This window comes from Porites lutea, chromosome 3 (genome assembly GCF_958299795.1).
Source record: "Porites lutea chromosome 3, jaPorLute2.1, whole genome shotgun sequence".
NCBI lineage: Eukaryota > Metazoa > Cnidaria > Anthozoa > Scleractinia > Poritidae > Porites > Porites lutea.
The window spans coordinates 28,386,829-28,412,780 of record NC_133203.1 but is presented as its reverse complement, the minus strand read 5'-3'; the positions used below and the strand labels follow the sequence as shown (position 1 = coordinate 28,412,780).

Below are 25,952 nucleotides of genomic sequence, written 5' to 3'. Positions count from 1 at the left end.
ACTGTTAGGTGTAGAAAGCAAACTTTGAAGGCAAAAAGGAAATGTAAAAAAATATTAAGTTTGCTTAAAATTCAATGCTGACTTAACTTATTTGTGTCATGTTGATGTTATGTAACTCTTATTTTTTCTGTGAGTGATGTCACCCTGGCGTGCTTCTTTATATTTCATTTGAGGTTATTGACTCATTACATCTGATCTAAATTCTACATGTATCTGGAGCAGAAGTATTTTCGTTCTTGATCTTTTGTTTTTTTTTCGCTGTGGGCATTCCATTTATAATTTAATAACCAACCCACCTCCACCAAAATGGCAATTACGTTGATGAGGTTTTTTGACATAATTCATGTTAGGGTTTTTGTGTGGGAAACTTATTTCGTTATTACGATCGTAAGAGCAATTTTTGATGCTTTTTGCTTCATGTAAGACATTGTATAATGTTCTGAGCTGGGTTTGTGAATATTAAATGGCATGACCCTGTGTATCATATGAAGCATTTTTTGCACGTCATCATATTGTCTACCATATCTTGTAAACACCTTAGTTTCTTCGGTCTTAAAGCATCAACATGACATCTTGGATAATTTCACCACCCATGCTAGCATTTATCTTTTTTGTGTTTGTTGAAACATGCATAGCATCAAATAGACTCTGTGGTCAGTTTTTAATTATCAGCTTTTTGTTGCAAACTTCACAGCTTTTTGCACATTATGTCAGCCTCGTTGAATTGTGGTTCTTTTGATAGGCATGTTGGGACAGATTATTATTCTAGGGCACCAAAAACAGTTTTGAAAGGTTTTCGAAATGTAAAAAAATGTCACGTTTTTACAGGGCTGTCACTTTAACCTCACTTTGCTTGGTATATGCATTTAATAGGCGGGAATTGAACAAACAGGAAGTGTTTTTTGTCTATTTTCTTGTTCTTATTAGCTAAGGAAATACCCGGACCCCAGCTGTTAGCAACAGTGCTGCTTTTATAGTCTGAAGATAAATATAATATGTTTTTGTAGCTAAAATTTACAAAGCGTTAGTAGCAGTTTTAATAGCATATTTGACTATTATAGAAGAAAATAGTTAAGTGTTTGCACCCACACCCACAGGTAAGAAGGCCTTTAGCCAGGCAGGAAATCTGAAAGTACATGAAAGAATACACACTGGTGAGAAGCCATTTAAGTGCAAGCAATGTGACAAGACCTTCAGTCATGCAGAAAATCTGAAAGTACATGAAAAAACACACACTGGTGAAAAACCATTTAAGTGCAAGCAATGTAAAAAGTCATTTAGCCTTGCAGGAAATCTGAAAAAACATGAAAAAATACACACTGGTGAGAAGCCATTTCAGTGCAAGCATTGTGACAAGGCGTTTAGCGAGGCTGGAAATCTGAAAAGACATGAAAGAATACACACTTGTGAGAAGCCTTTTAAGTGCAAGCAATGTAACAAGGCCTTTAGCCGGGCAGGAAGTCTGAAAGCACATGAAAGAATACACACTGGTGAGAAGCCTTTTAAGTGCAAGCAATGTAACAAGGCCTTTAACCAGGCAGGACATCTGAAAAGACATGGAAGAATACATAGTGGTGAGAAGCCGTTTAAGTGCAAGCAATGTAACAAGGCCTTTAGCCGGGCAGGAAGTCTGAAAGCACATGAAAGAATACACACTGGTGAGGAGCCTTTTAAGTGCAAGCAATGTAACAAGGCCTTTAACCAGGCAGGACATCTGAAAAGACATGGAAGAATACATAGTGGTGAGAAGCCGTTTAAGTGCAAGCAATGTAACAAGGCCTTTAGCCGGGCAGAAATTCCGAAAGTACATGAAAGAAGACACACAGGTGAGAAGCCATTTAAGTGCAGGGAATGTAACAAGGCCTTTAGCCAGGCAGGAGATCTAAAAGTACATGAAAGAATACACACTGGTGAGAAGCCTTTTAAGTGCAAGCAATGTAACAAGGCCTTTAGCCAGACAGGAGATCTAAAAGTACATGAAAGAATACACACTGGTGAGAAGCCATTTAAGTGCAAGCATTGTGTCAAGGCGTTTAGCCAAGTAGGAGATCTGAAAAGACATGAAAGAATACACACTGGTGAGAAGCCTTTTAAGTGCAAGCAATGTAACAAGGCCTTTAGCCAGGCAGGAAGTCTCAAAGTACATGAAAGAAGACACACAGGAGAGAAGCCATTTAATTGCAAGCATTGTAACGATGCCTTTAGCCAGGCAGGAGCTCTAAAAGCACATGAAAGAACACACAGTTGTGAGAAACCGTTTAATTGCAAGAAATGTGACAAGGCGTTTCGCTGGCCAGGATATGTGAAAGAACACGAACGAATACACACGGGTGAAAAACTTTTCAAGTGCAATCAGTGTAACAAGGCCTTTTGTTGGAGGCAAGGTCTTAAAGCACACGAAGAAAGACACCGTTGTTGGATTTGTCTTAAGATGATTAAGACCAAGCCGCTGCTTTGTCAACATTATGATGACCATATGAGGTTACTGGACCTAACGTCGTAGATTTAATGAACGTATTCAACATGGTGTGACTTAACTTTGTATAATAATTTATTAATATATCCTTGTAAATTTAAGCTAATCATTTAGCCAGGCAGGAATTCTAAAAGTACATGAAAGAATACACACTGGTGAGAAGCATTTTAAGTGTAAGCAATGTAACAAGGCCTTTAAGTGCAAAGACATGAAAGAATACATAGTGGTGAGAAGCCGTTTAAGTGCAAGCAATGTAACAAGGCCTTTAGCCGGGCAGAAATTCTGAAAGTACATGAAAGAAGACACACATGTGAGAAGCCATGTTCTTCCCAGTTGATAGCATGTTAGAACCGACTGTCAACGCTAAATATGGGGTATCAAAAACGTAGTTGCTTTGTTTCAACTAACGCGAAAATTTAAGGAAAATGTTATTACAAGGCTTTTGTTCAAGGCTTGTAGAAAGTGGAGTGTGAAAAAAGGTTCCACACAAAACTCTGTTTGAGTTTTTTAAAAGTGGCAAGTTTTTTCAAGCAGGAGTCGAACCAGGATTTCTTTTAAGAAAAGTTTAAAAGTTATGCTTTTTATAGCGAATCATTTACACCGTTTACCGCGATTACAAGTTAATTTGTGGTAAGCTCGCGACCCTCGTACGGTGGTAGTTTCAGTGTTAGTTTCTGGTTTGATTGGTGCATTTAGTGGTGGCAGACTGCTTAAACTCTTAAGACACGTTAGCTGTTTTCTGTTAATAGACGCGGAAAGAGTTAACATTTACAGTCTAGCGTCAATTGTTGTGGTTTCGATCATTTGCAAAAAAGTTCAGTTTCAGTTTCTTGTTCAATTTAAAACTTTTAGGGATTGAAGACCCTCAGGAACCTGCTGTTTTGTTTTCGTTGAAAAAAGTAACAAGACAGTTCTTATGGTGTCAATCATTGGCAAAAAGTTTACATTTGGAACTTTTTTGTTTTCGGCTCATATATTTTGTGGCCGCAGCGCAGCGAAGCAAGAGAAACATAAATTGCGGATGTTTTGTACGGGAGACTAGTGGTTTGAAGATATACTGTGTGGTGTGTGAGAACGTTCCCTGTCAACAAGTGGCCTTTAAAGGAAATTTAAAAGTGTAACAAAACGATTTTAGCGATGAGGCCTCACGAAAGTGAGGGTTATTCGTTACTCGCAAAGCAGCTATTTGTGTGGCCTTATCCTTATAATAAGGTGTGTTTTTTGGCATTCCTTATTGACTGTGATAGTGTTGAGGCTGTTCTTTTATCGACCATTTTTCCAGTAACCTCATCAACATAGATGATTATGATCACTGGCGTCATTACATCATTGGTTAATTTTTGAGGCAGCATTGTCGTTAATATTTTTTATATATCTAGGAGCGGTGTTAGGTTTGGAACTTTGACGCTTGAAATTTTTATTTGTACCTTTATCTCGTAGACGTGTCGCTTTCGTGACAAAGGAAAATATTTTTTGTGGTTCCGTTTTTAAATCTCTTTTAGCTTATGTTTATAGTTATGTTCATTTTGTGCAAAAATAGAAAATACAGTGTTTGGTTTGAAGTAAAATGCTCTCTAGACTATTATGTTCTACATATTAAACAGCCTAGAAAGTGTTGACATTTGCGCCACGAGTGTGTATCGGAAATGCGTTTGAGCTGTGTTTCTTTTTTATCGTCAAAGCGTTGCTTATTTTCCTGCCTTCGGCTGTGCAAGCGTTGGATAGTGCTTTTTACCAGACGAATCACTATCCAACGGATAAATATTCGGGGAAACAATTACGTTATGCACTAGAGAGATCTTTGTCCAGTGGATAGCGCTTGAACGCTAGGGCTTAAAGTGATCATTGAATTCACTAAATTAATCCTACAACCTTGGCCGTTGTTTTTACAGTATAAGGAGTCTTAAGCATATATTCTCGGTTAGAAACCCGTCTAGTTCCTGACCCCACCCGAAAAGGCATACGAGACACGCGAGGTTTTTCGTGATAAGGACCTCGAGTATTAGGATCGATTTTCGCCGCTCTCTCGGTCCTCCCCGAGAAGAGACGGCTGGACACGTGAGTAAAAAAGAAACGCCAGCATTATAATCGGATAATTAAATGCATTGATCTCAGTAATGCTAAAACTGCGTGGAGACAACTTAGCAAATTATTCAACCTGGGCAAATCCAAAAATATGCAAAAAAACACATCTGAGGACTTAGAGAAGTTTTACAGTTACTTTAAAAAGTTAAACGCACGAAAACAGCAAAACGAAGAGTACATACTAACAAGATCAGAGGCCTTGGGGCCCCTAGATTATGAAATATCTGAACAGGAAACGGTAACTGCTATCGACCTCTTAAAAACTGGAAAGGCCTCGTGAGTAGATAACATTTTATGCGAGCTGCTCAAACATGGCAAAAAGGCCCTAAAAGGGCCTCTCACAATCCTTTTCAATAAAATCCTAACCAGTGGTAAGTACCCTACCCTGTGGAGTCATGTCCTAATTATACCAATCTTCAAAAAAGATGATCCGTCCAACCCAGAGAATTATAGAGGAATTACTCTCTTATCAGCCATGGGAAAGATTTTTACCTCAATAATGAATAGCAGACTTTGTGACTATCTAATTGAAAAGGGCATAATTACTCCAGAACAATGTGGCTTCCGAAAAAAACATGGTACACAGGACAGTATCTTCATTTTAAAAGCACTAATAGACAAATATGTTAAATCTAAACCCAAGAAATCAAATAACCTTTTATTCACCTGCTTTGTTGACTTTAGTAAAGCATTCGATAGTATCCCCAGAGGGAAACTGTTTCAAAAATTGAAGCTAGCGGGAGTAACGGGGCGCTTCCTTGAGATTTTACATTCAATGTACTCCAATGATAAATCATCTGTGAAAATAGAAAATATGCTAACACCTGCCTTTCGATGCCATACCGGTGTAAAACAAGGTTGCTTGCTCTCGCCAACCCTTTTTAACCTTTATCTCAGTGACCTTTCAGAAGAACTTAAGGCCAAGAACCCAAATGACGTAGAACTAAACGAGTTACCGTTAAGTTGTATGCTCTACGCGGATGACTTGGTCATATTCTCCAAATCAAAAAACGGACTGCAGGATTATTTGGATTCCCTCAGTGAATACTGCAAAGAAAACGACTTGTCGGTTAACCTTAATAAAACTAAGGTGTTAATTTTTAATAACTGCGAGAGAACCATGAATAAGCACGTATTATACTATAGAGGTAGTAAACTTGATAATGTTAGCAATTACAAATATCTTGGCCTACAATTTAGTATTTATGGGACCTTCACGTACGAAAAAAAGGAAATAAAGAAGGTTGCCCTTAAAGCTTTGTACAAAGTCAGGAAGGAAATGGGCGACCATTTCAGAGACGATGTACAGCTCACAATGAAAATTTTTGACACGGTTATTTCCCCAATACTCACCTACGGAAGCGAGGTCTGGGGGGTCGATCACAACGGAAAGCTAGAAAATGATCCAATTGAGTTTGTTCAAACAAAGTTCATTAGGTGGCTATTAGGAGTTAACAAATTCTGTAGTTCAAATGCGTGCAGATCGGAGGTAGGCCGTTTCCCAATGCGAACAAACACAAAGTGCAGAGCCATTAAATATTGGCTGAAATTTTGTGAGCCGGAGCACCAAAATAAACTCTCTGGAATAGCATTTACAGATCAAATTGGTCAAGATAAAAAGGAACTTTGGTCAAGCAAATTAAAACGACTATTAAATCTCGCAGGTCTTGGCGACATATGGTCAGCGAAAACTAACACTCCCGCAACCATGAACTATATACGACAGAGACTCTTACACATAGAACAGCAAACATGGATTAGCGAAATACACAATGATGAACGAAAGGACCCGCATCAAAAAAACAAACTAAGAACTTTTAGGAAATTTAAACTTACCCATGACTACGAAAATTACCTCACAAATGTAAGAAAGATCAATCACAGAGTAGCAATCACAAAGCTAAGATTAAGCAACCACAAACTAGCAATTGAAACTGGACGATACGTTAAACCCTATCAACCACCAGACCAAAGAATCTGTCCATTATGTAAAACTGGATTAGAAGACGAGGGGCATTTTTTGATGAATTGCATAGCCTATAGGGATCCTAGGGGAGAGCTGTTCAATACGCTAAAAAAGGAAACTAATCTTATTCTTGACTCTATGACTCCAAGCTCTGCCTTTGCAACGTTGATAAGTATGAAGCAAGGAGAGAAAACGCAAAAAATTGTGGCTAAATACCACTGAAATACGTATATGATCGCTTCCGCGAAAGAGATAGACGCGTTAAATATAACCTTGTTTAATAGTTGTAAAAATTTTACAAATGTACACCTCTGTAATTATTGCACGAAAATCTTTGTTATCGTTGTAAACACATGTGTCTGTAGGCGCTCTGTTGATAATAAAACACTTATCCTATCCTATCCTGTCCTTATCCTATCCGTGAGTGGCCTATCGTGTCTGTGACGTAAATTCAAAATTTTGATTTATGCGTCGTTACCAAACATCGGAAATGGGAAATGTAATTAAATACCGAACAAATGTTGTTCTCTACTTTATCTTCGCCTTGGTATTTGCCATAAAAATCAGCAGAAACGCGTACGAATTGTATTTACATCGATCTTGCATTACCGATGGACTTGACAGTCGTCTCTTTTACGTTAGCTGTCAACAACCATGGTTGCGGTTGGTTGAACTTTAAAATTATACCTACCATTTGCCAGTTTCTTTAAGCTAATACTTTAAATATTTAAGGTTTTAAGCTTAAAACGCTCTTAAACACGATAGCACGCCACATCAAACAACAAATTTGCATCCTTCGTTTGAAATCTCGTGCTGCAGGAAAATAAATTTATGCTGCCTGCTCGATTTGAGCAGGTAACGATCTGACCCCGGTGTTCGCGAGATGGTTAACCCTTAACCAATGGTTAAAAGTTAACCGAGGGTTAGTTTCGGTTGCTCGAACGCCGGTTAGTGTTAACCATGGGTTTTATTTCTTCTAACCATGCGTTAAATTTAACATACCTCGCTACTAGTGTTAACTTGTTAACCATTGGTTAAAATGACGTTCGCTTCACTTTGTTAGTGGTTGTGTTAGTATAAACTTTGATTTCAGTGCTGCTTGATTTTCTTTAACCTTTGAGCTATATATTTTTGCAATTTCTTGCGCTGAAAAATTTGGTTTTCGTTTCCTGCAGGCGGTTTTATTGACAGCAGGGACTTCAACAGCTTCAAGCTCAAGCAGAGAATTTTCGGCATCCATTTTACTGTTAAAAGTGGACAGAATATAGTAAAAAGGGAGCTTTAGCATCGACGATGGCGAAGGCAGCGAAAATGTCACTTTTAACGTGAATTCGCGCTTTTTCATACTTAAATAATGTCGCGTTTATTCCAATTCGCGGAAAATGTCAAATGTAGGAGAATTTCCCTGGAGTTGATTTCTTGGAGACCGCATTTAAGTTTAGAGAGAGAAAGAAAAGTTTGTTGTCGCCTGTTAACGTCCTCCATAAAAAAAATCAAATTAGGCATTTTCACGTCGTAGTCGTGCAGTGACGGCATAGAAATGTACAAAACAGCGTGATGCGCTTGCAAAGTTGTTGTTTTATTAATCTAAACCTATTCCTCTCTTGACGTTCTCGTTACCGTCGCCGTCGTCGTTGCTATTAGGGACCTTACGATCCGACAACGGCGACGTCCATAAAAACCTCGCTGAAAAATAGACTCCGCATCCTTTCAAACCATTTCGCGATTATCCCAAGTCGCCCAGTTACTTAAAAGAAGGGAATTTATATAAGCGCTGAAGAGAGGGTCCGCACCCGAGTTCAGACAGAGATGGTAGAATTTATCGCCTTGCCGTTCCAGTCCTCAAAAAAGCTTTAAAGTTGCTCATTTCACATCGTAGTCGTGCAGGGACGGCAAATAAATGTACAAAAAAACGTGATGCACGTGCAGAGTTGTTGTTTTGCTAATCTAAACCTATCGCTTTCTGACGTTGCCGTTGCCCTCGCCGTCGTAGTTTCGTAAGGTCCCTAGTAAAAGCTCCCTAAAACTTTTCGTTGGAAAAACTTGTCAAACCTGTTCGGAGATGGTTAAAGTCTGGTATATTTTATAAACCATTGATTAGCTAACAAAGGATTAGCGTTTGCTTAACAGACCTTTGAGCAACGGGAATTTAACCAACATTTAGTTAACCCACGGTTAGCAAATTTAACCAACCGTTACCAACTAACACATGTTTAAATTAACCATCTTTCGAGCAACCGGGGCCTGATTGGTGGTCATTGACAACAGCAAAGTCATGCGTCCAGCCGGCTGTTCAGAGGAGTAGCATGGGCTCATACTGCATTTTGTCTGAGGTCTATATGATAAAAACAACGCCTCATATTACTGTTTCAGATGCGATGTATAAAAAGTATGAAATGTTGGTTTACACGTTCCCAGAGTTGTTGGCAGGTTTTGTTAAGTAAACTTGTCGAACGCAAAAAATTCGGCCTGATTTGTTTTCCAAAAATTCGTTTTCCAGGCCTAATCTACTGTGATCAAGAGCCATTATGGCTCTAAAATGTGATCGAAGATGATTACTATTTTTTTGGGTGTATATATACGGCTATCAATTCGATGTAAGATTTTTTTTTCACTCTAAAATCACTTAGCCTTAGCTTTCCCTTAAAGTTAACTGATTTGTGGATTACAAGTTTAAATTTAAATTAAAGTTTGATTTAAATTATAAATTTATTAATGGGAGCTTCGCTTTTAGCCCTAGCTAAATCTATATATTATGGATTCTGGCCAGAGACCAACCCAAAAGAAGTCTTTTGTCTTGGTGGTGTCACCGCTCAATGCCTTGATCAGGTAACGAAATTAAAGCAGAGTGGTCTGAAAGCGTGTATTTTGAAAGGTGATCACATAGAAGGAGAAGAAGAAGAAAGAAAAGAAGAACAAGAAGGATTGGCACTCAGTGCAATAGAAAACCTGAAGGAGTTTCAGTTAATTTTTGCTCACCCGGAAGCCCTTGTAGGCAACAAAAATGTCATTAAGCTCCTGAAGACTGCAGAGTTTAAAAATGGTATGAAAGCCATCGTTGTGGATGAAGCACATCTCGTTGTTGACTGGTGAGTGCTACATGTATATGTTGTGGTTTATTTTTTTTATCTCAGGTAATTTTTCTTTTTCTTTTGTTGTTGGGTATGGTATTGTATGCCAATGTTTTGAGATAAAAAATTATTACAACATATATATAAATATGATGTTACAGGTCAAATTTGATTTCAGGTTAAATTTTTTAACCTACGTTGATTCGCAGTTTTCTTTGTCCCCTGGCCCTAATTCATCCTCGGAGACCCAGGGGCAGATAAAGGGGGCGAGAGAAAGTCTAAAAGGGCGGAAAAATATATATGGAACGAAGAAAGGTATAGAACGGCGAGAAGAGCCCCTGGGGACAATGTCTTACCAGACCAGTTCCAAACGGTCGCCGCCGTTCTGCCTTCTGATTGGTGCCAGAAAAACACAAGTTTTCTGGCATCAATCAGAAGCCAGAGCGGCGGCGGCCGGTTGGAACTGGTCTGGTAAGACATTGTCCCCAGGGGCTCTTCTCGCCGTTCTTTACTTTTTTTCGTGCCACATTTTTCCGCCCGTTTAGACTTTCCGTCGTCCCCACTATCTGCCCCTGAGTCTCCGAGGATGGCCCTAATTCAACAAAACTAAAAAAATTGAGAATCAACCTACGTTAAAAAAACCTGAAACCTGAAATCAAATATATCCACTCCAGATAGCACAGTTTAAAGCAGTAGTAATAATAAATGCAGAATTTGTGCAATAAAGAAAAAAACTTGTTTGGATTATTCTAAAATGTTTCATTGTATGGTTCCAGGAAATAACACTACCAATCTGAACCCCATGGAGGGAAATGATTTTCGAATGGTTAAGGAGAAGGTCTATAGCTATTCCTGTGTTTCAACCCAAATGAAACCTACAGACAGAGGGGAATAAAGAGATTTTCTTGAAAAACACATTACCCGTATATTCAAAGGTATCCAGTCTGAAAGATATCCAAAAACGTTATGGCTTATTAAGAGACTGGTACGGGTAATTTTTTTGAGGAAGGATTTTAGACCATCCTATGGGAAGCTGGCAACAATAGGAAGCATTCTTCCACAAGTACCATTGCTTGGTCTCACAGCCACTGCTACCAAAAAGACCAGAACTGACATCATTGAGTCCCTGGGCATCATGGTTAATCCACTTGAAATCCTTGGAAACCCTGACCGACCAAATATTTATTTCTCGTCATCCTCTAGACCAGACAGAGGAGAGGATGAACTAAATGAAATATTGGTCCCCTTGGTGGAAAGCTTAAAGAAGGAGAGAACAAAATTTCCTTTTACTCTTGTTTTTGGCACATTAGAGACCATTTCATCATGTTATGCCTTTTTCAGCCGAGCAATGGGGAAAGAGCAGTGTGAACCTATAGATGCCCTGCCCAAGGCCGAGAATAGGTTATATACTCAATTTCACGCCCAATACCCACTTCAAGAAAAAGAAAGAATAATTGATGGCCTTACCTTGGGCAAATCTAAACTCAGGATTGCCTTTGCAACAGTCGCATTTGGTGTTGGTCTGGACTTAAAACACATGAGACAAATAATTCATATAGGGCTGTCATGTACAATGGAAGAGTACTTTCAGGAGGCCGGTAGGGCCGGTAGACATGGTCTTCCTTCAAAAGCCCACGTCTACTACAATTCATACGATACATCAAAGGCAAGAAAACATTTGTCTTCAGTAATGAGGAATTATGTGCAATCAAAGAAGTGTAAAAGACAAATTATTATGGGGTATTTTGGGTTTTCCCCTCTGCCACTTGACACAGCTCATGCATGTTGTGATTATCATGAGAAACTTTGTAGCTGTGATGACTGTGTGCTCTCTGATGTTGCATCTTTAATGGCTCCCACCTTGACAGATGAAGCCCCTGCATTATCTAATGAAGATGTTTATCCTTATTCCAAACTAAACATGGAGCAAATAGCCAAGCTGAATAAAGAACTTGTTAAATTTAGACTCTCATTACCTGGACATGGTAGGACATCAGTAGGGCGTACAAGCCTAAGCAGTGGTGTTACTATAAAGTTAATTCGTGAAGTGGCTGAAAATGCACACACATTCTCTTCAGCAGAAGACATTGAAAGTAGGCTTCCTATCTTTAGCCAAAGTCATGCCATTTCAATGTGGAAAATTGTTAAACAATTCCTTCAGAAAGTGTGAAAAACAAAGTCTCAAGTTGTATCATTGGTTTAAAATAGTCAGATAGCAGAGTGTAGTATTAATTTCCCATGCTGTTTTGCATCAAGCGTGGCTTCTATATCTGTTGTGTTTATACCCAGTAACAAAAATGTACTGACCATTTAATTTGCAGACAGGTTATAATATGACCAGTAAAATGTGTACTCTAATTAACTTTGTGTAAGTTGAAGCTTATCTGTTCGGTAAGAGAAGTGAGTACATTTTTTTGTATTTCTTATCACAGATTCATGTGTTTGTACACTTCTTTATTAGACTTAAAAGAGTGGTCATATGATACTGATCAAGCAAATTATCAAATATTATGTGGGTTTCATTTTCCACCAACACACTACCATGGTTCTTGTGAAAGTAACCCTTTCATTTGTTTGAAAATGACATATCCATTAAGCTTCTTTTCTATTGTGGTGGAGCAAACCCTTTTTTTTCCTTAACTGAGTTTATGTACAATGTTAAGAGAAACAGTGATTGCAGGACAATGACTTCCTTTAATTGTTAACCATTTTTGACACAGGATTATAAATTCCAAAGGAAGACCTAAGGTTTTACAACGATTTGAAGTGAAATCTTTTTGTGAAATTTTATCCTTAGAAAATAATTACAATAACTGGGCAAACAAGTGGTATCTGATGGGTGATCACTATCTTTTCTTGCTTCTGTCAGGTTTCATGGACTCTCCTAGCCAATTATAAATTCAACTGTTGATTGAACAAGAGAAATATATTATTTCAAATGTAGCTAAAGGCGACCAGACCTACATTTGTTTACTGTTATGAAAGAGCAACAAATCTATGCAGATTGTGATTTGAGTTTGTCTCAGTGCATTCCTGAGTATAGTGGACATACTAGGTTTTGCAAAGTGGTGAAACATAAACCGATAATAAATTAAAAAAATACAAACTTCACCATGATTTTCTTAAACCACCAATAACTTCTTTCATTCAGTAAGCATTCATTTTCTTATTGGTTGGTTGATTGCCAAGCTAACAGGAAGTCAGGCACATTGTAATTTCTGTTGGTTGCATACTAATAGCCTGAGCATTGTCACAATTTATATTGTCCTTATGAAATAACTGAGGCAAAGCACTTTGATACATTAATCATCCAAATCATCTTCTTCTGGTGTGTTTTCATCACCATCATTCAATTAATCCTCCTCATCATTGTCTTCCTCATTGCGGTCATGGACACCAGAAAAAAGCTTGCGCTTGTGGTTTGTCAGCCAGGTGTTAAGCAGTGCTACATCCAACTGGTCAAGAGGACTCTTTGTTACATTTGGAAATGAATGAAGTGTTCTACCTTTTTGGTACTGAAAAGGTCTAGCCTGTTGCACGATAGTTAACATTGCGTTGACATCTTGCGTGGTACAAGCATGAGTGTGCTTGGTTGACTCTGGGTGTATGCCACACTCATCGTCATACTGGGTGCAACATTCTTTAAGACCATATGCTGCAGCAGAACATCTTTGGACAGCTTTCAGCGTTTTGTTTCCACACAGTCCCCTAAGAGAGACCTTGTTGTCTCCAACCAGGTGTTCCATTTTTAAGTCATTTGCATAACTGGATCCTTCTCCTCCCTTTGGATTTACAAACTGGCCATGTAACACTCTATGGGCAATCTTCTCTGTGTATAAACCCTTGATACAAGTTATGAATCGCATTGCCTCAAAGGCATATTTTTCCCTCTTGGCCTACTTCTAAAATACAACAGAAGCATCTTCCAGTTAATTAGACTGCGCTCTCCATCTCCCTCACCCTCTGTATCATTAAGCTGCATGCTGAGCATCATTCCCAGTTGAATTACCCTGCAACCCATAATTGAGATAGCGATCTTCCTCACTGCCAGGAGGGATGTCAGAAATGTTACTGTTGAGGTTACTATTGGATGTCTGTGATGTTTCTGCAGTTCCCATTGTTGGAGACCTGTACACTGCAAGCAGATCTGTGGGCCAAAACACAACATTGCCAGGTGCAAGTATAGCAGAGGCACATTCCTCAATAGACGCTACAAAGACAGGAACATGCTTCTCTGCACAGAAATGTGGGCATCAACTTCAACAACTTTTCCAACTGCTAGAACTTTGTAATCTTCAGATTTTTGCAGCAAAGTGACAACAGAACCTGCGGAATAATGACCATAAAAACATGAATTTTACTTGACATATAAATAACGTTGCAAAACACTATTTTCACTTGACTAATCCAGTCCAGTGAAGTAGATTTTGAGGTGAGCTGTCCATTTACAAGATCAGAGCTGTATATTTTTATAAAGACAGAAAGATAGTCGTAATTATTATTCTTACTAACAGAGCTTAATAATAACTAGGGGTGCCCAACGTGCAAAGAAAGTCGCTTTCAATAGCCCATGGCTAGTGGATTTTGCTATCGCGCAAGTGAATTCTTTTCTTAACTTGCCTGATGGGTATGTGAAATTTTTAGGAGAATTCAAATTACAGAACTGTTATCAGTCGATCGATCCTGCTCATCAAAATATATTTTTGGGCTATAGTTAAAATGACTCTTGGGCAAGTACATGTTCTATTTAACTACAGCTTGCCTGGATGGCAAACCACAAAACTGACTTTCTTTGCACCCTGGTGCCTTATACCAATATTTGAAAATTTTAATAGAAATAATGTAGTTTAATGCTTCATTTTCACACACACAGCATTGTACTGTATGTTAAAGTATTGTTTATAGACATACCAGAAGAGTATGGTTGCTGAGCAGGGGATGAAATTGCAGTCATCTCATCATTATTGCCAGCAGATCTCCTTCGGTTTTCTTTCTGTTGGCATTGTTGTTCTAGCTGCTCCCGCCAGGCTCTTTCAATATCAAACTCTGTCAACACGTATTCATCAACAAACTTGCCAATTTGAATTTGCAGGCTTTCCCACTGGACTGCTGAACTTCTCTACTTTGCAACAGAGCTTACCCATGATGGAGAGGTAGCAGTGTCTGTTGTCCCTGCCCATACCATGAATGCTGCACAAATGTAAGCCTTTGTTGCCGACAACATCAGTGACTCACAACTTGGGTAGTTGTCTTAAACCCTTGGTGGCACATTAGCAAGTCCGAAAGTTTGCCTAAAGTAATACAGGGTGCCAATGTCTCTTCTACCACTTGCAGGAGTTGGCTTGTAAAGTTGGTCCCAGATATACTATAAGAAGAATAAGCAATGTTTATTAATTGTCTACTTGATTTATATGTGAACTCTGTCTGACTATATTAAATATCTGTTGTTTATATAGTTGAAAGGAAATTCAGGTTGCTTTCAACCTGGACTGCATGTTGAATTTCTTTAGTTTTTAAATTATAGAAATTTTAATTTAGGGTGAAAATGTTTTTTGACCTTAATGACAATTCAATTTTGGACAAGGAAAACCTTTGCACAGCTGGAAGACTGCCAGCTTGTCAAGTGGGAGGTTGTGAGTTCAAACCTCTACCAGGCTAATACTCAGATTCGAAAAAGTGCTGCCTTGGCCTCTGGAAATGAGATTGTGTTAAAAGCAAATTATTTAAATCTTGAAAGAGTACCACCTGCATGCATTCTGAGCAGATAATTGAAGGTAAAGAAATATTTTTAAAATATTTTGAATAGCTGTCCCTTGGACCCATCCTGCTATTTTCATTTTTGATTGGGAATAAAGTTACTTAGTCATTAACTGAAGTATCTTTTTACCAAACAGAGGCAAAACCAGAATAAAAAAACCAAAAGACAATGGTTAAAATAATAAAATAATAAAATAATAATAATAATAATAATAATAATAATAATAATAATAATAATAACAATAATTATAATAATCTTTATTTCTTAAGATAAAATTACATATCCTAAGTTACAATATAAACTCAAAAAACTATTTACATATCATATCTAAAAATTATTCTGTTATTAAAAACGTTCTTAAACCTGTCAGTGTAGATTCTAGGGACAGAGACTGACGTTTTTCTAAGATTGTACCTCGTGTTCTTTTAGGTAAAAACTGGAAGAACGGACATTCGAGGTCATTCGATCTTTTTTAAAATAAGGAATAATCAGATTATGTTATAATTAAAAAACTAACCCCTAGAAAGGATTGTTTTGCATGCCAAAGTGCAGGTGTCTCAACAATACTTTCAAATCTCTCTGCTGCACTGTCGCACCCAAGTCTAGTCTTTTTGGCCCCAGTAATTCTTTCTCGTCCAAGGAGGTCTCCTCCCAGTGGCACTTTAACATTCTTGAGTACTTCATCTGCATTAACTGGCATGTCTTGGTTCTGTTAAGAACAATTCGCGAATCTTTGCTGACATCATTATTTGCATTTTTGCTCATTAGCATAAGAGTTTACCCATAGAAAATGTCAGTGTATGTAAAAGCTAGGTTCAAAAGTTGAAAGAGCTGGATACTCTGAGCAGTTTGTGCAATTTTCAGCTCTTTGCAATCAGACGTAACAAAGGAAATAGCAGCCATCAAAAACTGCAAAATTTCTCAGTGGCAAAACACTATGAGCTCATACATTCCTTGCAAAATTTCAAGTTTTTCTCCAAAACTATTTGGTACATCAGGTTCAAATGTTCAAAGACAAGTGAAACTGCTATGCTCTTTCCATACTCAGCGATTATATTTTAATAGCTTGATCAGAGAATGAAAGGCATATGTTTGCCATTCATATTTATTGAATTTTAATGATATATGACCCAGCATTGAAGTCCTTGTGGTGACATTTGATGATTTTCTATCTTGTATCCTGTAATTTATGATTTGACTTTGAAAAAATTAATAAATAATGATTACCTGTGGCTTGTAGATATCAACCAGTAGCTTTTGAACATATTCAAGATATTGGCAAACATCTGCATGCTTGGATTGATTGTAAGGTACCACTGGTAGTCCAATAATGACAGACTTTTTGTTCATGAATTCAGAGTACCTGAACACAATATACCAAAGCTCTTTCAATTTAAGTTAAAATCATTATCTTATCTCAAATAAATAACAAATAGACCACACCTTTCCATGGCACATGAAAAACTCTTGTATACTATCTTTAAAGGAGCAAATTAAGTATAGTCTACCAAGAAACTTGATATCGGAGCTCTCGCACGCGTGAAACGCGCGCAGCGGAACACCATGGGTAAAAAATTGTGATAAACTACCCATCCAAGAACACATGACCGTACACCGACTGACCGACCAACCATCCGTTCGCACCACAGGCATGTCAATTTAAAATCATTCAATCAACAGGTATGCTGGCAACCCAAATGCAACTCAAGGTTTTATTTGGAAAGAATCACATGACCGCCCGGACTTTTAGAAAGAAAAAACAACAACAAAAAGTTGTGTCTTTTTCGACGTTTTTTTTGATGTTTACACTCATGTGGATAACAGAGAAAGAGCTAAAGCGAGTGATTGAAAACAAAAGAGACAAATTTTGTAGGAAGGAAAACATGAAAATTCAAAGTGGCTGTGAGAATGAGAAATGCTAGCAGCCAGCAAGGTGAAAATGAGTGGCAGTGAAAAATAAAAGCAATCATGCATGAACACAGAAGACAAAATATTGGGTGAGCACTTATATGACAATTTCTCCATAAAAATAATGTGTAACTAGGAAGTTTGACGTCTTAGTCCTACAAAACAGCATTGTAGTTGTGCAAAACAACGAGAAAGCCAAAAAGCGTGCTGCATGTGCAAATTTGTGTTTTTGCTAATTAGAAAAAAAGTGTGCTGCACATGCAATTTGTTTCTTTGCTAATTAGATCTATTGATCTTGATGCCATTTTCATTGCCCTCCATATTTAGCATTACATGATTTAATTTTTTTTTGTTTACGTCAAGTATTATTAACCAAAGCTTCGCTTTTAGCCCTGGCTAAAAATATCTATATATTAATACTGCAAAGCATTGTCTTGACCATTTCCTTTTTATGCTTGAGGCACAAAGGGAAATCAAAGATGTCTATGGCCAAGACGGCAGACCGGTGTGGGATTGTATAACCTTTTTGGGCTTGTTTGGCTTAAATTTTTTAAAACTAAATACCTGTATAGCATATCATAATTAATTATAGTTATTCCTACCTGTGTTGGATATGCTTTGGTATGGCAGATTTGAGAGGCTCCATGAATTTAAAGAATTCAGCAAGAATACGGGCCACTAGGACGATGAAATCACTTCGCAACTTGTCAAGTTCACTTTGACACAGGAGGTACTCAATATTCTCAAATTGTGTGCCATCAGATATAGGTTTGGAATCATCGAGGTGATCAGAGGGTACTCTGTCGAATGTTACATAATGAGCAATCCAATGCATATCTGAGTGGCGGTGATTCTACAGTATGATGTTAACCAATACCTTGAAGTCCAGATTATCAAAGAATAACCTGGGTACACATCCAGCTGACACATGCCTTCTTATAGTGACTGTTAATTTAAAAAATAAAGAACAAAGCGTTTTAATTGAACTTCTTTTAGACAGCTTATGAAGTTCTATGCGTAATTGTATAGACCTAGATTTAAATGTTAAAAAGGAAGAAAATAAGTTTCATTATTAACTTTTCTTTAGGACTGATCCTTGCCACTTGACAGATTCTCTCCTTTTTAACACACAATACATTTTAATTACAGATTTTTTTTAACATAATGATATTGTTCCAGAGTTTCTAAAGTAAAACATGTATTTAAATTGTTTACTTTATTTTCAAATTTAAGACTGACTTACTAGCATATAGTAAATAATGAAAAACTAGTAACATGTGAATTCAAGAGGGTTAATTATTATTATTTAACATATTTAATATGTTCATCTACCTGTTAAGTCAGACCCAATGTCATCCATGATGCCCCTGTAGGTTTCCCTGGTCATTGTTACACCTGCTCTGTTAAGCCTCTTCATTGTCTGCAGAATATTAAAATACAAATAACCAGATCTGCATTTGTCTTTGGCAAGATTCACTACGGATCAAGTTTAACCAATCAAAAATAAAGTATAATGCTCCTTTAATAAAGCCCCGGTATGGCTGCAATAATACACATGAAAGCACAGTTAATTGTGATACATTAAATACCCTTTCAGTAACATGTCCAGTACTGAGCAATATACTGTTCATCTTCTGTATCAAGCTTAGTTCTTTCCACCAGGTAAACATTAGTATGCCATATATGCAGTACAAAGTGGGGCAATCTGCTTTGCACTGTCTTCATAAGCTGTGACATTTGGAATTGCTACAGCAGCTAGGACATCCAGTACATCAGGGACATGCTCCTTCATTTCTGTGATAACCTTTTCCCAGGAAAAATTCTTTAACTCCTGTTTAGAAATCAACTTGAATTAGATTAACAGTCAGTTTTTTCTAGAACATAGAATTATACATTTGTATGTTATCATGTTATTTCCCTTAATTAAAAAATGCATCATAATTTATTTATTTTTTATTTAGGGTTCTTAAAGATTATTTTGATCAAATTCCAATTTCAAGTGAATTTTAAATTTTATTGGTTATAAAAAAATTACAATGCCTGAATGCATTTTACTTTCTACACTAGCCCTTAACCATAAGGTTGTTAGTAATTACCTTGTGCTTGGAAGGTGGAGTACGAAGTACAGATGAATTCTCAGCACTCCTGTTGCAGAGTTTCTGACACTGTTCATTCACATCGTTCTAGAACAAACACTTAACTGCATTTCTTAAAGGTCAGCATTGCATGATTATCTCAGCAATCTGATGGGTTGTGCATCCAGTCAACATCAGTGTGGCCAACGTGTCAACAGTTTTGGTTCCTTCCTCCAAAAGTGGCTCATCTTTGAGCTAATATAAATTTTAAAAAGCCAGAAAGAAAAATGTATTAAAGTTAATTTCTCTATTAATTTTATTATTTATTTATTTAGTTAGTTTCTTTTTGGGTGAAGGGCAGTCAAGATTGAGTTCCATAAAATTACAGACATTCAGTAACTGCATGTTTAAAGAAATGTATTACACATAATTTGATACCACTTTTTACTTGATTAAAAAAGAAAAGTAGAGCTTACTGGTTACTTACATTTTTGGCTTGAATGTTTACTTCAAACACAACAGGATGGTCTCTAAATTAAGGTCATCTGAAACTCAACAACTCAACCATTATGCAATTAGATTATACGAGAGAAAAAAAACATTTAAGTACAACCCAACAAGCATTTTTTATAATATTTATTATAATTCAAGCTAATAATCTATATTATAATTGCTTTATAAATACAGATAAGTATCTCTTTCATAGCTAAATTGTAAGCTACTTAGCATGACATAAGCTTGATTAAAAATTAGGGTATATTATTTTGTACTCTCGTACAGAGATCAGGATGCAATTTCTCCTCACCTTGCATGTATCAGTATCATGTATCATGTATCATGCATGTGAGAAAAAAATTATATATATATACCATGGCAAATATTGCTTTTCAGCTTGAGAATATTAAACACGTTGGAAAAACAGTAAGGAAAATGTAAATTTTGATATCACAGCTTGAAGGGCCTAGCAGCCAAGAACTAATCTAACTTTATATGTAATGGTGTACAGGTATTGAATTTCGCGAATATAAAATACCAATGGGTTCAGCAAACCAGACTCCGAGAGGATTTCGTCTTGTTTTGATAGCGTTGAGGGCTCTGTTGAGGATTTAACTCTCTTTGCAAGCTTTCGATTTTTCCCGTCGCGTTCTGATGAAGGTGCAGGAAGTATTGGCCGTGGCCGAGTTTTCGAAGGTTTGATCATGTGCATCTGAAAAAGCGATCTGCTGTGGGGCTCTGTAGCAGGTGCGTCTTCGTAAGTTCTGCTCTTCTTTAGGTCACGTCTCGTTTGCGGGGATCTTCCCGATGGACTCTCTGCCATTGTTTTCCCTGTTTTGACACGTAAAACTGACTCTTGTTGTTGCTTCGAAAACGCTATTTTTCTAAAAAATTCCTGGAACTTCACCACTTTATGGTAACCACATCTACAGATATATGACGGGAGATCATCGTTTAACGCAACTTTTAACTCAAAGAACCTTTCCAGAACCGAAGGAATGTTTTCTTGTGATGCCTTTGCACCAAATAAATCTAAAGGATGATTCTTCACAACTATGTTTTCGTTGCAGGTTCGACAAACCCGGGTCGCTGCTTTAGTCGGTGTTTTCGGAGGTTCTGCCATGTTGTGGGTTATCTGGACTTCCGTTTGTTACGCTTTTGTCTTTCAACAGCCAATAGGAATTGGCCCTGAAACCCGATTGGCCAGGGGTCCCGATTTTTCCAGCGCATGACAAAAAGGGACCCCTGGGGACGAGGTTGGGGAAGACATGGGAAAGTCGCCATCTTTGCTCATGCGAGGTACACATGATGATGACATTGAGAGGTAGGTGTAATAGTTGTACGTTTTACGAACCGGATATGGAATTGAACTAATAGTCTTTAATGTGGAGAAATCAGACATTTTCTGCAAGCTTGCCAAGCTGTATTACCAGCTCAAAAACAAAGGATCATAACAGTAAAGCGTAAGCTAGCGTTTAGGTTGCGTTGACATCAATTTAATATAATATTTATTTAAACCGCACAAGAAACTGTTAGGTGTAGAAAGCAAACTTTGAATGTAAAAAGGAAAAGTGAAAAAATATCAAGTTTGCTTTAGATTCAAAGCTGTCTTAAGTTATTTGTGTCATGTTGATGTTTTGTAACTCTTATTATTTATGTGAGTGATGTCACCCTGGCGTGCTTCTATATATTTCATTTGAGGTTATGGACTCATTACATGTGGTTTAAATTCTACATGTATCTGGAGCAGAAGTATATCCGTTGTTGGACTATTGTTTTTGCCCTAACATTGATGTCTTTCTTGTCTTGGTTGTGGCCATTCCATTTATAATTTAATAACCAACCCACCTCCAGCCACATGGCAATTACGTTGATGAGATGTTTTGACGTTACCGTTAACACTAAGAAAATGTGACTTTTCCTCAATGCACTGGAAAAATGTATTAATGCACATGCATATGCGTCATCACTCCTGAATACTTCAACCTTCTCTTGTTCTTCTTATGGGTCACAAATTAAAAATAGAACTTTGAGCCTTCTTTTTGGAATTGAGCCAATTTAATTCCCACTTTGGTGTTTTCGATTCATATTAGGGTTTTGGCGTGGGAAAGTTATTTCGCTATTACAGTCATAAGAGCAATTTTTGATGCTTTTTGCATCATGTAAGACATTGTATAATGTCGTGAGCTGGGTTTGTGATTATTATATGGAATGACCCTGTGTATCATATGAAGCATTTTTGCCCATCATCGTATTTTCTACCATATCTTGTAAACACCTTAGTTTTTTTGGTTTTAAAGCTTCAACATGACAGGTTGGATAATTTCACCGTCCATGGTAGCATGTATCTTTTTGTGTTCGTTGAAACATGCATAGCATCAAATAGACTCTGTGGTCAGTTTTTAATTAGCAGCTTTTTGTTGCAAACTTCACAGCTTTCGGCACATTGTGTCAGCCTCGTTGAATTGTGGTTCTTGTGGTAGGCATGTTGGGACATTATTATTCTAGGGCACCAAAAACAGTTTTGAAAGGTAAAAAAAAGGTTAAGTTGTTACAGGGCTGTCACTTTAACTTCACTTTGCTTGGTATGTGTATACCAGGCGGGAACTGAACAAACAGGAAGTGCTTTTTGTCTATTTTCTTACTTGTATTAGCTAAGGAAATACCTGGTCCCCGGCTGTTAGTAACAGTGCTGCTTTTATAGTCTGAAGATGAATATATTTTTTTGTAGCTGAAATTTCCAAAGCATTAGTAGCAGCTTTAATGCATATTTGACTATTATAGAAGAAAAAGGTTAAGTGTTTGCACCCACATCCACAGGTAAGAAGGCCTTTAGCCAGGCAGGAAATCTGAAAGTACATGAAATAATACACACTGGTGAGAAGCCATTTAAGTGCAAGCATTGTGTCAAGACGTTTAGCCAAGCGGAAGAACTGAAAAGACACGAAAGAACACACAGTGGTGGGAAGCCTTTTAAGTGCAAGCAATGTAACAAGGCCTTTAGCCGGGCAGGAAGTCTGAAAGCACATGAAAGAATGCACACTGGTGAGAAGCCATTTAAGTGCAAGCAATGTAACAAGGCCTTTACCCAGGCAGGAAATCTAAAAGTACATGAAAGAACACACAGTGGTAAGAAACCGTTTATTTGCAATCATTGTGTCAAGGCGTTTAGCCAAGCAGGAAATCTAAAAAGACATGAAAGAACACACAGTGGTAAGAAACCATTTAATTGTAATCATTGTGTCAAGGCGTTTGGCCAGGCAGGAGATCTGAAAAGACATGAAAGAACACACAGTGGTGAGAAGCCTTTTAAGTGCAAGCAATGTGACAAAGCCTTTAGCCAGGCAGGAAGTCTGAAAGCACATGAAACAATACACACTGGTGAGAAGCCTTTTAAGTGCAAGCAGTGTAACAAGGCCTTTAGCCAGGCAGGACATCTGAAAAGACATGAAAGAATACATAGTGGTGAGAAGCCGTTTAAGTGCAAGCAATGTAACAAGGCCTTTAGCCAGGCAGGAAGTCTGAAAGCACATGAAAGAATACACACTGGTGAGAAGCCTTTCAGGTGCAAGCAGTGTAACAAGGCCTTTTGTTGGAGGACATCTGTTAAAAAACACGAAGAAAGACACCGTTGTTGGATTTGTCTTAGGATGATTACGACCAAGCCGTTGCTTCTTCAACATTATGATGACCATACGAGATTACTGGACCTAGCGTCGTAAATTTTATCAACGTACTCAAATTGTGACTTAACTGTGTAGAATGATTTATTAATATTTCCTTGTAAATTTGAGCTAATCAACCAAATGTTATATGAATTTGGATCTGGGTCATTTTCATGGTTGCTAAAAGGAACTTTCCTAATCGTTTAAAGTGTTACTGTTCTTCCTAGTTCATAGCATGTTAGACCTCTCAACACTAAATAGAAAATCAAATTAAATACATAGTTGCTTTGTTTCGAATAACGCGAAAATTAAGGTAAGATGTTATTACAAGGCTATTTTTCAAGGCTTGTAGAAAGTCTAGTGTGTTAGTATGTTCTACACAAAACACTATTTGAGTTTTGTTAAAAGAGGCAAGTTTATTCAAGAAGGAGTTGAACAACGATTTTTTTTTACGAAAAGTTCAAAAGTTATGCTGTTTACAGCGAATCATTTGCACCCTTTAAGCCATTGTAAGTTATTTTCTGGGAAGCGCGCGCACACTGCATGGTAGAAGTTTTAGTTTCTGGTCTGATTGGCGCATTTAGTGGTGGCAGACTCCTTGGACATTTAAGGTGTTTTCTTAAAAAAGAAACCTTAAACAGACAAGGATAGAGTTCTTTAACATTTACAGTCAAGCATCCATTTGTGTGTTTTAACCATTTGTTAAAAAATTCCGTTTCAGTTCCTCGTTTCATTGATGCTTTTAGGGATTGGAGATCCTCAAGAACCTTTTTCCTTGAAAAAGGTACTAAGACGTTTGCTATGGTGTCAATCATTTGCAAAGAGTTGAGATTTTGAACCTTTTTTGTTGTCGACTCATAAAGTTTGTGGCCGAATTACAGCGAAGCAAAGCAAACATAAATTGCGGATTTGTTATACGAGAGCCTCTTGGTTTGGAGATATACTGCGTTGTGTGTAAGTACTTTCCCCGTCAACGAGTGGCCTTTATAAGAAATGTTCAAGTGTAACAACATGATTTTAGCGATAAGGCCTCACGGAAGTGAGTTATTCGTTACTTGCAAAGCAGCTTTTTGTGCGGCCTTATCTTTATATATAATAAGTTGAGTTTTTGGCATTCTTTATTAACCGATATGGTTTTGAGGCAGTTCTTTTTATCGGCCATCTTCCCAGTAATCACATCATTGTAGATGATTCTGATCACTGGCGTCTTTACATCAGAGGTTAAATTTTGAGGCAGCATTGTTAATATTTTTTTAATATTTAGGAGCGGTGTTGGGTTTGGAACTGTGGCGCTTATTTTTCTTTGTACCCTTGTTTTGTAGACGTGTTACTCTCATAACAAAGAAAAAAAAATATTACTTTGTGGTTCCGTGTTTAAGTCTCTTTCAGCTTATGGTTATTGTTACGTTCATTTTGCGCAAAAATGGAAAATATATTGTTTAGTTTGTAGTAAATTGCTCTCTGGACTATTATGTTCTACATGTTAAACAGTTTAGAAAGTATTAAAATTTGCGTCACGAGTTTCCCTTTGTTTGCTTTGTGTATCGGAAATACGTTTCATTTTCCTGCCCCTGGTTGTTGAAACGTTGGATAGTGCTTTCCACCGGATAAATCATTGTCCAATGGATAAGTATTAATGGAAACAATTACATTATGCACTAGAGATCTTTGTCTAGTGGATAGCGCTTGAACACTGGGTCCTGAAGTGATCATTGAATTCATTAAATTAATCCCACAGTACTAGGAGTCTTTAGGATATATTCTCGGGTTAGACACCCATCCAGTTCCTAACCCCATGCAAAAAGGGTTACTTAATTTTAGTGGTATACGAGACACGCGAGGTTTTGCAAGGATAAGGACCTCGAGTTAGGCTCAATTTCCGCCGCTCTCTCGGTCCTACCCGAGAAGAGACGGCTGGACACGTGAGTGGCCTATCGTGGCTGTGACGTAAATTCAAAATTTTAATTTATGCGTCGTTACCAAACCTCGGAAATGAGAAATGTCGTTTAATATACCGAACAAATGTTGTACTTTGCCTCGTTGTCGCTTTGGCATTTGCCATGAAATTCAGCATAAAAATCAACAGAAACACGTATGGATTGTATTCTTTCCCTTAAACCCGTGTGTTCTGCTGTCTGTTCAGGGGAGGAGCGTGGGCTCATTTTGCGAACAGCGGCTGGTAATTGAGCCTACTCTGGTATAAGGCGTACAGAAACTCCATACTGATGACGTCACATCACTCAGATTCGACTGGTCAGGAAGCGTGAGAAATTTGCTTGAACCAGTCAGATGCATTAGATCTGGGTAGTGATATTTCGTTTGCGGTCTTTCCTTAAACGTCTTTTCGCAGGGAAGCCAGTGGTGGCGTCACGAAATGTCAGCTGTTTTCTCAGTCTAGAATCAGTCTGTCTACTATGCTGGAGAGCAAGGGACGTACTGGGACAACACAAACA

The 25,952-nt window shown here is 37.7% G+C and overlaps 2 protein-coding genes, 1 long non-coding RNA gene and 1 pseudogene across 3 annotated transcripts; 2 read left to right on the top strand and 2 right to left on the bottom strand.

The window, feature by feature from the left end:
- Positions 1-565: 565 nt before the first annotated feature.
- On the top strand, positions 566-2,503 carry LOC140932098 (uncharacterized). The gene is made up of 2 exons (XM_073381754.1): positions 566-653; positions 1,098-2,503. Exons 1-2 carry the CDS (start codon positions 566-568, stop codon positions 2,501-2,503), a joined length of 1,494 nt encoding a protein of 497 aa, XP_073237855.1.
- Positions 2,504-2,523: 20 nt separating this feature from the next.
- The window catches only part of LOC140932097 (uncharacterized), a 54,267-nt pseudogene continuing 30,838 nt past the window's right edge, over positions 2,524-25,952 (top strand).
- Positions 14,797-17,910, bottom strand: LOC140930859 (uncharacterized). The gene is made up of 4 exons (XM_073380573.1): positions 17,867-17,910; positions 16,584-16,719; positions 15,874-16,065; positions 14,797-14,963 (listed from the first exon to the last, which is right to left on the bottom strand). The coding sequence occupies exons 1-4, from the start codon at positions 17,908-17,910 to the stop codon at positions 14,850-14,852; spliced, it is 486 nt and encodes a 161-aa protein (XP_073236674.1). The 3' UTR covers positions 14,797-14,849.
- Positions 18,040-19,946, bottom strand: LOC140930860 (uncharacterized). Its single transcript, XR_012164895.1, has 4 exons — positions 19,827-19,946; positions 19,361-19,594; positions 18,597-18,684; positions 18,040-18,209 (listed from the first exon to the last, which is right to left on the bottom strand). It is a non-coding gene; the product is annotated as an uncharacterized lncRNA (long non-coding RNA).